Source organism: Mirounga leonina, unplaced genomic scaffold (assembly GCF_011800145.1).
Source record: "Mirounga leonina isolate KUSES-001 unplaced genomic scaffold, KU_Mleo_1.0 Mir_125, whole genome shotgun sequence".
Classification (NCBI taxonomy): domain Eukaryota; kingdom Metazoa; phylum Chordata; class Mammalia; order Carnivora; family Phocidae; genus Mirounga; species Mirounga leonina.
This window is the reverse complement of record NW_023270305.1, coordinates 69,165,944-69,178,847: the sequence shown is the minus strand read 5'-3', so window position 1 is coordinate 69,178,847 and position 12,904 is coordinate 69,165,944. Positions and strand designations below refer to the sequence as shown.

The following is a 12,904-nucleotide window of genomic DNA, read 5'->3' as shown; positions in this document are numbered from 1 at the left end:
ACAGTAGCCTCCAACAGGCCCTCCATACCTCTCCAGGCCCTACCATAGGCCATCATTCACTGTAGTCAGAGTGACCTTCTGTGATCATAAACCACATCTAGTCAACTTGCCCATGGAAATCCTAATATTGTCCCATTGCTCTTAGAGCAAAATGTAAACTTCTGACCAAGGCCAGCAGGCCTCTGAGGTTCTGACTCCCATATAGCCCTCCTACTTCATCCCATTTGATCCTGCTTCTCATCTTATTCCTGGTCTTCAAACAAGTCAACCCCTTTCCTGCCTCATGCCCTTTGTATACTTCCCCTCGCCTGAATACACTCTCATTACTGGATTTTTCTCATCTTGCTGGTGACATCAGCTCACATCACTTCCTCAAAGAAGATTGCCCTGACCATGCTCTCTAAAAGAGCATTCCCAGCCTCACCCTATTCAGTTATTCTATATCACATTACCTGTTTTTTAGAACTTTTTTTATTGTTCTCTAGTCTGTCCCTCATACTAGAATATAAGCTTTATGACAGCAGGCATATTACCTTTCTTATTCACTATTAAATCATTCACTATGTATATATTTGTGCCTAGCACATCATAAGCACTTAATAAATATTTGTCATTTGAATGACTGGCTCACCCTGTTTACTCAGTCAGCAAAGGGCCTTGCCTTCCCATGTGGGTATGACCTGGAGCTGGGCTTGATATTTGGGAAATTGCTTGGGCCCTAGATCCATCTCCTTATGGTTGGAGTAAGGAAATCATTTGATTCCCTATTTTCTTCTTTTGTCTATTCTATGAGCTCATGAAGGACTGCTATCATTTTAATTTCCAATATATTGTAGAAATAATTCCGAATACACATATATATGTAGCAAATCAAATATGTAGCCAAATCAAGTACAGAAATTACATGTGTGATCTTTTTAAAGGTGGTTAAGATTTTTCCCATCTAAATAGACTCGCTAGTTTGCCCTAGATCAATCAGTTATAACTATAAAAATGTTAGTTATGAAAGCAACTCAAAGTGCATTTTTTTCATCTTTGAAATAGGTATTTGGTGTTGGGGTTCCAAACCCATATCGATTGAGGCCATTCCTTGGGGCCAGAGTCCCTGTGAACAGCAGTTTCTCACCTATAATAAATATACACAATCCTCACAGTGAGCCTTTACAGGTGAGTTTATGATGATGATTTTGAATGAGTTTCATTTTGGCAAAAATTAATGCTTAGCATGAAATCTCAGTTTGTTAGGGTTTTCAAGACTACTTAAAATAATGGGCTTTTATGGATGTATCAGAGTAGGGGTATTCTTTTAGTGCAGCTTGCTGTGGTTGGAATTTTGGGTTACAGTAGTCCAGGTATTGAGTTTTTGGAACCACTTCTCAAACTGTGGTTTCTCTGGTGTTAGAGTTTAATAGCGCTGCCTTTAACTTAAGAGTTTTCAGCCACACAAGGCCACTGCTTTTCTAGCATAACGTAAATTTTTTAAAACACAGTTCATACTTATTTTTTGGTAATAAAAAGTTTTTGGTGATGGCAGCCTAGAAATTAAAGTCCAAGGGAAGGGTAATATAGAATCCTGGTTAAAAGCAAACTTTTTTTTTTTTTAAAGTCCAGCTCCTGATCTTACTCAGTCTGTTAGTACTGACTGTTTTCAAGTTTGAAATCTCCTCACTAGTTCCTTGTCTCTTGCACAGTGGGAGGGGCTAATGTTGCTCCTTCATGTACTTCCTAAAATCCCCACCCTGTATTCCCAGTGACTTCCAACTATGTGACATTTGCTACCACTGTAGCTTCTCATTGTGTTATCTGGTTGGAAGGAGATGTGGATACTTTCCACAATAGTCCATAATATCCACTCCCAGAGTTGTTTACGACCAGGCCTTAACAGTAGCTTGAACATGACCAGTGGAGGGAAAACACAACATGTTGTGGTAAACTGCAGAGCTTTCACAACCAAAATGGTTCTTGTCATCCCAGAACCCCCTGGTAGAAATGTTCATAAACAGAGAAAGTGAGAAAGAGTATAGTGAGATTTTTAGAGCATGAATTGTGAAATTATATGCTAAATTAGCAAGAAATGGGTTTCTCCCCGACACTTGGCTAACATTCGGAGAGCATGGCTACTAATAAGAATATTCTACCCGAATTTTAATTATTTTTAGCTAGATCTCTTCATTACAAAAGAAGAAAATGCTTTTCTGTCCTGTTTTTACAAGTGAAAAGTGTTTCCTCTTCATCATCACTTGAGCATTTATATCCTTTTGGCTAACTTTAGGTAATGTTGTATTTTCCCTGATGGAATTCTTATGACAGATTATACAGAAATCTCATAAATTCCTGCTGCTTTCTTTCCTTGACTGTTTTCAGTCAACTGATTTTTGTTTTTGTTAATCTAGGCTTTTTCCAGTTATTACATTTTATTTTTTTTAATTTTTATTGTTATGTTAATCACCATACATTACATCATTAGTTTTTGATGTAGTGTTCCATGATTCATTGTTTGTGCATAACACCCAGTGCTCCATGCAGAATGTGCCCTCTTTAATACCCATCACCAGGCTAACCCATCCTCCCATCCCGCTCCCCTCTAGAACCCTCAGTTTGTTTTTCAGAGTACATCGTCTCTCATGGTTCCTCTCCCCCTCCGATTTCCCCCCCTTCATTCTTCCCCTCCTGCCCAGTTATTACATTTTAATGAATATATACCACACTGGACTTTTTATCAGCATACAGGAGAGCAAATGGAAAAAACCAAAGCTGCCCTCTTAGAACCAGTATAGATTATTTATCTGGGAGGCACTCTTAACCTGATGGTTCTATGTTATACTGAGTCATTAGTCTTATCCTTAATTTTAAGAAAGTACTGTAAATAAGAAGTTGCATCTGATTTGTTTATTATGTATAAAACACAACATGAGTATGTTTTCATTGAAAAAAAAAGGTGAATTCAAACATGTGAAGCAAAAGTCCTCTTGAATTTCTACTTTTTAATCCAATGCTATCCAATAGAACTTTCTTCGATGCTGTATCTGTATCTGCTCAGTCCAGTACAGCAGCCACCAGCTACATGTGGCTAATGAGCAGTTGAATTTGTGGCTAGGGTGGCTGAGAAACTGAACATTTCATTTTATTTTAATTATTTTAAATTTAAATAACTACGTATAGCTGATAACTGTTGTATTAGCACAGCTCTAGTCCCAAACCCCTCCTCATATATACTATCCTGTCAGATCGTGGTGTGTCTTGTCTCCCTTTTCAGTGCATTTGCATGTATACATGTGGACACACAAAAATAAACATTCTTTGTGCAAATTTTTTTAACATAAATTATATTCTCTATATATTTTTGGCTTTTTTTCTATATGTTGTTAAATTAGAATAAATAACACTGGACTTAAAATGAGCAATATGTCGCATTCCTAGTTTTAATGTGATCTTTCCTTTGAATTTTATAATGGAGTCTTTTTCTGTCCCCGTTTCCTTATTTCTTTCCCTATAATCAGTAGTCTACCTTTTAATCTTCTGTTTCCACACATTGTTATGCTTATTTCCTTAATGCCTTGGAAGATTAAACAAAATAATATATGATGTCTTCTGGTTTTTCAGAAAAGGTTCTGCAGTCACTCCATCAGTTAAGGTGGTATCACTATTAATACAACTGGGACTATAGGGGAACACTGTAATAAATCAGAAGGCAGATAATAATACTCAGAGAAAATCTTAGCTCATTAGTCTTTGCTAAATGTGTTACGTTAACAACAACATACACCAAAAACCTTTAAGTTTATACTAAAGTATTGCTGTTTTTCTTGCTTTGTCTTTTTTTTATGTACCCCTGAAAGACTTACGTGATAAAACAAGTGAAGGTCTTCCACCCATTCTTTTACTTCACCCCAAATTTGTATTTAAGTATATTCTTGGGGTGTCTGGGTGGCTCAGTCAGTTAAGTGGCCGACTCTTGATTTCAGCTCCGGTCACAATCTCAGGGTCATGGGACCAAGACCCACGGTGGGCTCAGCGTGAAGTCTGCTTGTCCCTCTCCCTCCAGTCCTTCCCCCACACACATGTGTGCGCTCTCTGTCTCTATCCCTATCTCTGTCTCTAAAATAAATAAATAAAATATTTTTTAATTTTTAAAATAAAAAATTATCTTCTTTTTTTTTTTTTTAAGATTTTATTTATTTTTTTGAGAGAGAGAGCACGAGAGAGGGGAGGGTCAGAGGGAGAAGCAGACTCCCTGCTGAGCAGGGAGCCCCATGCGGGACTCAGTTCTGGGACTCTAGCATCATGACCTGAGCCGAAGGCAGTCACTTAACCAACTGAGCCACCCAGATGCCCTTCTTTCTTTTTAAGAGATAGGGTTACCTGCCCTTAAAGGAAAGTCTCCTGCCATGTGGCCCATTCTATCCCTAGGTATTTACCAAAGAGCAAAGAAAGCAGATGTTCACACAAAGACTTATACAAATGCAGTATTCATAGTAGCTTTATCTGTAATGACCAAAAACTGGAAGCAACCCAAATGTCCATCATTAGGTGAATGGATCAAAAATTGTGACATAGCCATAAAATTGAAAAGAAATGAACTATTAATACATAAACAACGTGATGGATCTCAAAATAATTAACACTGAGTAAAAGCAGCCAGGAACAAGAGTGCATACTGTATGATTCCATTTATATAAAGCTCTATTTTTTTTAAGACTTTATTTATTTATTTGACAGAGAGAGACACAGCGAGAGAGGGAACAGAAGCAGGGGGAGTGGGAGCAGGAGAAGCAGGCTTCCCACTGAGCAGGGAGCCCGATGGGGGGCTCTTTCCCAGGACCCTGGGATCATGACCTGAGCCGAAGGCAGACGCTTAACGACTGAGCCACCCAGGCGCCGCATTTATATGAAGCTCTAGAAAATACAAACTAATCTTGAGTGGCCAGGCACAGCTCATTGGTTGCCTCAGGGGTGTGAGGGGGCGGAGAGTGACAGTTAGATTGCAAAGGGCATGAAGAAAATTTAGACATAATGGGTATATTTAATGTCTTAATTGCAGTGGTAGCTTCACGCCTGTATATGTATGTCAAGAATTTATCAAGTTGTGCACTTGAAATGTGGGTAGTTTATTGTACATCAGTTATATCTCAGCAAAATCATGAATGTAGGTACAAGCCACAGAGGTATTATTAACAGTTCTTGTGATTTTTGCCACCAAGAGAAACCAAATACTGTCATACTGCATTAAAAATGTTACATATATCCCAGAATGACGCATTCTTCACTATTTCACAATTATAGTAGTTGTTAGATCTGCTGCTAAATCTTGTTATAAATGTGTGACTAGGGGCTCCTGGGTGGCTCAATCATTAAGCGTCTGCCTTCGGCTCAGGTCATGATCCCAGGGTCCTGGGATCGAGCCCCGCATCAGGCTCCCTGCTCGGCAGGAAGCCTGCCTCTCCCTCTCCCACTCCCCCGCTTGTGTTCCCTCTCCAACTGTGTCTCTCTCTGTCAAATAAATAAATAAAATCTTTAAAAAAAAAAAAATTAAAAAAAATAAATGTGTAACTAAAGAAGCACTGTGTTACTATAAGAAGTACAAAAATTGTATTTCCATAAACCGTTTTGCCTTTGGAGAAAATAAAAGGTGTTCTATGGATGGATTTTCTTTAATCCAGTGTCTGATATAATTATACTGTTTCTAAGTTTAATATATGAAAATTACCTTGTTTTAGTTAAAAATAACCACCATTGGTCACACATATGAAGCACTGACTCCAGTGATAAGACACGATACTTTACTTTTATATCTGCACATGTTTTTAAATTTTTCTAAGACACGGGGTTGTCAGACTTATTTCTCTTTAACAGCAAATCACTTGCATTGAGAATATGGTTTCGAACTTAACCATCACATGCTCTTTTGTCACAGGTTGTAGAAATGTACTCTAGTGGAGGAGATCTTCACCTAGAACTTCCAACAGGCCAACAAGGAGGCACCAGAAAACTGTGGGTGAGTGCTGGCGTATTTGTCTCTCATGTGTGGTCACTTGGAACCAATTATGTTCTTAAATACACCAGAAATTATATACCACATTTATCAGCTGTATAAATGTGGGTGACTTTCCCTTAATTATATCTTAATTTTATTTTTTTTTTAAAGATTTTATTTATTTATTTGAGAGAGAGAGAGAATGAGAGACAGAGAGCATGAGAGGGAGGAGGGTCAGAGGGAGAAGCAGACTCCCCGCCGAGCAGGGAGCCCAATGCGGGACTCGATCCCGGGACTCCAGGATCATGACCTGAGCCGAAGGCAGTCGCCCAACCAACTGAGCCACCCAGGCGCCCCTTATATCTTAATTTTAAATTTACATCAGATAGGGGCGCCTGGGTGGCTCAGTCGTTAAGCGTCTGCCTTCGGCTCAGGTCATGATCCCAGGGTCCTGGGATCAAGCCCCGCATCGGGCTCCCTGCTCCGCAGGAAGTCTGCTTCTCCCTCTCCCACTCCCCCTGCTTGTGTTCCCTCTCTCGCTGTCTCTCTCTCTGCCAAATAAATAAAATTTAAAAAAAAAAAATTTACATCAGATATATATGAAAATTGGATGATACATGGAGAGAAAAGTATAAGTAGTAATTTTTGGAAAGAGCAGTGAACAAAATTGGTGGGAGCTTTAACCCACTGTGTGGAAAGGAAGAGGTTTCAACTATTCTTTCACAGAATTATATTGGTAAAGTTGTCTCTGAATCTAATCATTTATAATGTGCTTTATACTGAGATTAAAAAAGAAAAAACAAACCCTGTGGGAAGGATCCATTATATGTTTGACATAGAGAATTGACTGTGCAGACTTGTTGTTGATAGAGATGACATTTTCAGAGGGAACGTAGTCAAGCCCTCGTGACAGCTTAGAAAATGATAAATTCTTAGGTGATCTACATTCACCTTTAATATTGTTGAATATTTAACACTAGTTTGTGTCAGTGCTTAGAGAACCACTTTTTCTTAGAGAATACTGGCAAATATTAGCCAAATCAGTGAATATGTAGCAACTACCTTATTTGTAAAGTTCCCTGCCATAGGAGGGTTTTTCTCTAAATGTTATCTACCATGCCTTAATCAAAGAGGGGAAAGGCATAGTAAGTGTCCTTCTTGTACCAAGGGCACTCAGATCGCTCCTCATCCATAATTGAACAGACTTTACTGCTATGAATAAGTTCTGAATATCAAATTTATTTATTAATCGCTCTATTAAACACACATAGCCTCTTGTTCTGTCTTCTGACCAGTCTCGACCAAGGAAGGGATGCAAAAGGGACATTTTTAGGATGTTGACTTGAGCAATTAGAAGCAAATTTGTCAGGGATTTGGTTAACTCGTCAGATACAGGAACAAATTAGCAGGTAGAAATATGTAATGGATGGCTCATTTATATTCTTTCACAAAAAATATTTTATCTTGAAATTATGTTATTGTTTGAAAAGCCTTTGCGAGTAATAGTATATAAAACAATGCTTCAGAGAATTAACTATAAGCTATTCAATTTATATTCTAATTCTAGATAGAAGAACTAAGAATTTAGTGTGAAATATAATTGGTATCTAATAAACATAAGAGAATTCAGATTTCTAATTAGTTAAGAACTATAACCAATGGTAGCAGAGATGGCATAATGTTTTAATACTCCCAGTGGCTACAAGGAAAGTTATTCTTATTCCTACAAACCTAGAGTAAGAAAAAAATCAGTTGGCCTTGACCTCACCCTCAGCCCATTTACAGTGTACATAAGAAAAGCCCAGAGACAAGTCAGCTCCCTAGAGATGGGGAAGTGGATGGTGCATCTGTAGTAGACCCAGGAGGGTTCCAAACACTTCTTTCCTACTTTGAGGCTAAAAAGTTTAAAAGAATAGAGAAGTAAGTGAAGACCAATAAATCCTGTATCACAGGGATCTCCTCAAATATGCCAAAAAGTGTGTGCAGAGAAATTCTGATGGTCCCAAGGAGGCCAGATTTTGTAAAACTAGGAAAGAATTACATTTCAAAAAAAAAAAATTTTTTTTTCCCCGATGAATCTTCCTTCTAGTGTATATTTGAGTGTTCTCTCATTACAGGCCTGAAAATGTTTGCGATCTTACTTGCTAAGAGCCTTACGGAAAGCAGTTAGTGAACTGTAGATTTGCCTGGGAAGTTTTGCTGTGTTCGGTTTTAAATGAAAGGACAGACGGGTCTAAGCTCTCTAGGTTAAAGAGATTCCTGTAGACTTCTGGAAAAGCATTTCCCTCCAGTGGTGATATGGCTGTTTGTTAGAGAATTTTAGGACCGAATTATATGCCCAAGCATCACGTTAAAGAATAAATGATTTTATAGATTAATTCTGTCTTTTAATGATAACTTTGCAACTGACAGTTTGTTTTCAGATAATTTTATTTCTTTCATTTGCTCAATATTACATACCATGCTTCATGAATTCTAAGATGCACTTTTTTTTTACATTTAATGTTCTTCAAAATTGGAGTGTGTTGTAATCTGTGGAATATATTTGTTTAAGTGGCAATGTATTTTTTTTCTTAGTAGGTATATAAAATAATAATGCATCTTTCAGTCATTGTCATCTTACTCATTAAACTAAAGTGGTTTTGCAACATGACAAAAGCTGTGCTACATTATGGTCTGTTAACTTGTCAGGAGATTCCTCCTTATGAAACCAAGGGAGTGATGAGAGCCAGCTTTTCATCCAGAGAAGCAGATAATCATACAGCCTTCATCAGAATAAAGACTAATGCTTCAGACAGCACAGAGTTTATCATTCTTCCTGTTGAGGTAGAAGTTACAACAGGTTAGTAGAAAATTGAAGGAGCTGCAAATGTATGCTTGTTTGGTTTTCAATACATCTTACTCTGGGCAAAGTAATATCTAATGGTTTACTTTTCTCTTTTCCAAGCCCCTGGAATTTATTCCTCAACCGAAATGTTAGATTTTGGTACACTACGAACACAAGGTAAAGAAAAGAGACAGTATTTTTCTAAGTCTTAAAAAAAAAAAAAAAAAAAAACCTCTGTTCAGTGCTGAATGGCTGGCTGTACTTTAACTCCTTGGTAACTCAGCTTTGAAAGTTACCTTTCAGTAGGTTACATGATCTCGTAGAAACCTACTGTTGGGAACTCAGAGCCCTCATGGGTTCATACCCCATTCCTCTGAGGGACACCATTGCTTACCAGGTGGGAAAGCAAGGTCATGAGATAAGTGAAGTCTTCTAAACAGAAGACTGAGGCAGAAGGTATAGTTTCTGAGTTTTTTAATCTAGTTTGTCACATATTCAGTTATGCTGAATCTTTTTTTTAATAGTAAAATAAAGGAAATAAAAAGCTTTATTTCTGGATTCTTTCTTAGTAATGGATTATTCCATTATATTATTAATTTTATTAATATTTTATTAATATTATTAATTATTCAGTTATATTACAATAACGTTAGATTTTGCCCCAGATGGTCAAAGAAAGTATTCGAATTCTAAAACTGAGATCACTCAAGTTAAAGGATTTATTAGGGAAAAAATAGAAATACTTACAATTTGGGATTTCTGTGGGCCATGTGTAATTAGAATTTGGTTGTTTAGGATTGAAGACCCCTTTTTGAAAATTAGATTCGGTTTTAATGTGATAATTTCACATTGCACATTATTAATTTGCTTCCTTATGCTTTGCTGGAAAACGAAAGATTAGTAATGTCTAATTCCACTAAAAAATTATGTTTTGTTTTTCTGGTTATTTAGGAGGGGGCAGTTCTTGTAATACACAGTATCCTTATGAGTAAGGTGACTGCTATCTATGAGTTAGGTAGAATCACATTCTTTTTATTAATGTGATTGTAGTTCTTTTTCATGTTCTAGAATAGATTCAGTCTGGTATCTAATAAGGTAAAAATTATAACTTGCTGTAAAGCACACCTGTTAAAGAAATATTTCTTTTCTTCAATTTTAACAGATCTACCAAAAGTTTTAAACCTTCATTTATTAAATTCAGGAACAAAAGATGTACCAATAACAGTAAGTTTTTACCTCTTTTCTCCTAATTTATATATTCTTTGTTTTTGAACTTATGACAAAGTTAAAAATAATTAAACCTCTAAAGGATTCTGTTTTATGGTGGCCTACTGACACTTGGGTTCAAAGTGTGATGTGAGAAACCTATTCTGCCTCTAACCACTAGATTTTAAAGATGAGAAGGAAAGTACGTGATCTTCCCCAAGCTAAGTCTGAACCAAAGTCCCTGAGGTTCTTCTTTAGGCAGAGTCATATAAGAGACGTGTGGATTCTGATAAATCCTAGGATGTGTGCCATGTGCAAAGAAAAATGGGTTATAAGGATTCCATCAGGTTTAGTTGTTAGACATAAGGTATGGGTAAGTAAAAAGAGAGGGGGGAAAAAAGGGTTCAGATGAGTTGGGAAGAGAAATAATAATAAAGCACAGAGACATGGTAGGTAATGTGAGAATGCTATTAATATTTGTCCAAGGTACCCTTCTAACCGGCAGCTACTACAGCATAGTAGATAGCAGACTACAAACCAGGGTCCTCTCTTCCCCTCACACATGCACATAGAATGAGTGACTTTTAGGCCTTACAGTAGAGTTGGGGAGCCATTACACAATTTTAGGGGAAAAAACAACCTTACCTCCTGGTGAAGTCCCCAAGATACATATGTAGGGAATAATGGAAAAAGAAAGCAGTACATTTTTATTATAGCCTGTGCTAATGTCAGAAGCCTAAATTCAGAGAATTCTGATAAAATGAGATACATCAAACGGGCATGAAACTTAAGGGACCTTTGTCCATCCATGGCCAAACCCAGAATGTATAGCCAGCTGGTAGAGTAGACCAAAGAGAGGAGAGCTTACAAACCCTAAGTGAGGGAGTGAGAGACGGTCATCTCAGGCAACCATATTTTCTTTTTTAAGATTTTGTTTATTTATTTGACGGAGACACAGCGAGAGAGGGAACACAAGCAGGGGGAGTGGGAGAGGGAGAAGTAGGCTTCCCGCGGAGCAGGGAGCCTGATGCGGGGCTCGATCCCAGGACCCTGGGATCATGACCTGAGCCGAAGGCAGATGCTTAACGACTGAGCCACCCAGGCACCCCTGGGCAACCATGATTTAATGCACAGTAACTATGCTCACTGATCATAGTCCAGGCAGTGTCCTGCTGTCTGACCTAGTATTTCTTCCTGCTAAGTAGAAGAACTAGGGGAATGGGGTCTGGTAGAGAGCTTCCCCCACTCTACAGTGGGCTGAAACTGCCCTACTTGGGAGTTCCTGCCTGTCCACTGTTGGCAGGCTGAGAGAGACCTGTGATGCAATTGCTTGGGTCTGATGTTATTCACACCTGTCCTCCTCGGGGGTCCTCAAGAGACTCTACCACAGATGACAAGGAACAGCTTTTTTTGACCATTGAAACAAAACACAAAAGCATGAGCAACAGCATTATATCTCATTTTTGTTATTTTTCTTCTTAAATAGCAGCTTTAGTGCATATATTTTTATATGCTTGCTTTTAAAAATATATTCTTTTTTTTTGATTCAGTGACTTTCTTGATTTTTGATTCAGTTTTTGAAAAGATTGTCATCAAAGTCTCTATGGAATGAAACTATCAGCACATTCTCCAGTAATGACCTTTTACATAAGAAAATATTACAGTGAATGTTTCTGTTGTATGATTTCTTTGTAATTCCTATTTAAAGCAAGAATTAATTACATTTTCCTGAATACATAGTGCTGATTGTTATATATTGAGGGGTTAGGGACTGGTTTTGTCTCTTTTCACTATATTGACATTTGCACAAGTCTATGGAAAAATGAGCAAAATAAGAACAGTGTAATGTTTATAAAAATGTGAGCTGTATGTATGTTAATATGAACACCCTTCTGGACAAGGACTGTTCTGTAATAATACACTTTTTTCTTTGTTCTACATTAAAATATCTGTTGTCCTATAAAGGTGGTAGATAGCTGTGTTGTTGTCGTTGTTGTTTTCCAGTAGAATGAGTTGGGAAGTATTCTCTCCTCTTCTATTTTTGGGAAGTTTGTGAAGGACTGGTGTTAAATTCCTCTTAAATGTTTGGTAGAATTCACCAATGAAGTCCTCTGGGTCTGGGCTTCTCTTTGTGGGAAGTTTTAAAATTCAGTCTCTTTAGGCCTATTCAGATTTTCTGTTTCTTCTTGCCTCACTTTCAGTGGCTTATGTCTTCCTAGAGATTTTGTCATTGTGTCTCAAGTTTCTAATTGGTTGGTGTACCAGTGTTCATAGTATTCCCTTATGATTCTTTTGTCCCTGTGAAGTAGGTAGTAACATCCCTTTTTTCATTCTTGATTTTATTTATTTATTTTTTTTAAAGATTTTATTTATTTGACAGAGAGAGACACAGCGATAGAAGAAACACAAGCAGGGGGAGTGGGAGAGGGAGAAGCAGGCTTCCCGCCGAGCAGGGAGCCTGATGCAGGACTCAATCCCAGGACCCCGGGATCATGACCTGAGCCGAAGGCAGATGCTTAACGACTGAGCCACCCAGGCGCCCCTCATTCTTGATTTTAGTAATTTAGTCTTCTCAATAGTATTTAAAAAGTGGTTTTGGTCAGTCTAGGTAAAGGTTTGTCACTTTTGTTGATCCTTTGAAAGAGGGCACCTGGGTGGCTCAGTCAGTTAAGCGTCTGCCTTCGACGCAGGACATGATCCTGGGATCCTGGGATCAAGTCCTACATTGGGCTCCCTCCTTGGCAGGGAGTCTGCTGTGCATGCTCACACTCTCTCTCTCAAATAAATAAAATCTTTAAAAGAACTAATTTTTGGTTTTGTTAATTTTCTCTATTTTTCTTTGCCATTAAAACATCCTTTATCTGATGAATAAAGATGGTAGAGAGTAGGAGATACCC

The 12,904-nt window shown here is 37.8% G+C and overlaps 1 protein-coding gene across 3 annotated transcripts in view; it reads left to right on the top strand.

Annotated features, from left to right (window-relative positions):
* The window catches only part of TMEM131 (transmembrane protein 131), a 240,722-nt gene that overhangs the window by 157,112 nt on the left and 70,706 nt on the right, over positions 1-12,904 (top strand). For all 3 annotated transcript variants that reach the window (XM_035001727.1, XM_035001728.1, XM_035001729.1), the window contains 5 exons: positions 1,045-1,167; positions 5,915-5,995; positions 8,666-8,816; positions 8,922-8,978; positions 9,964-10,025. In XM_035001727.1, coding sequence (XP_034857618.1) covers positions 1,045-1,167; positions 5,915-5,995; positions 8,666-8,816; positions 8,922-8,978; positions 9,964-10,025 — 474 coding nt within the window. The remainder of the gene's footprint in view (positions 1-1,044; positions 1,168-5,914; positions 5,996-8,665; positions 8,817-8,921; positions 8,979-9,963; positions 10,026-12,904) is intronic.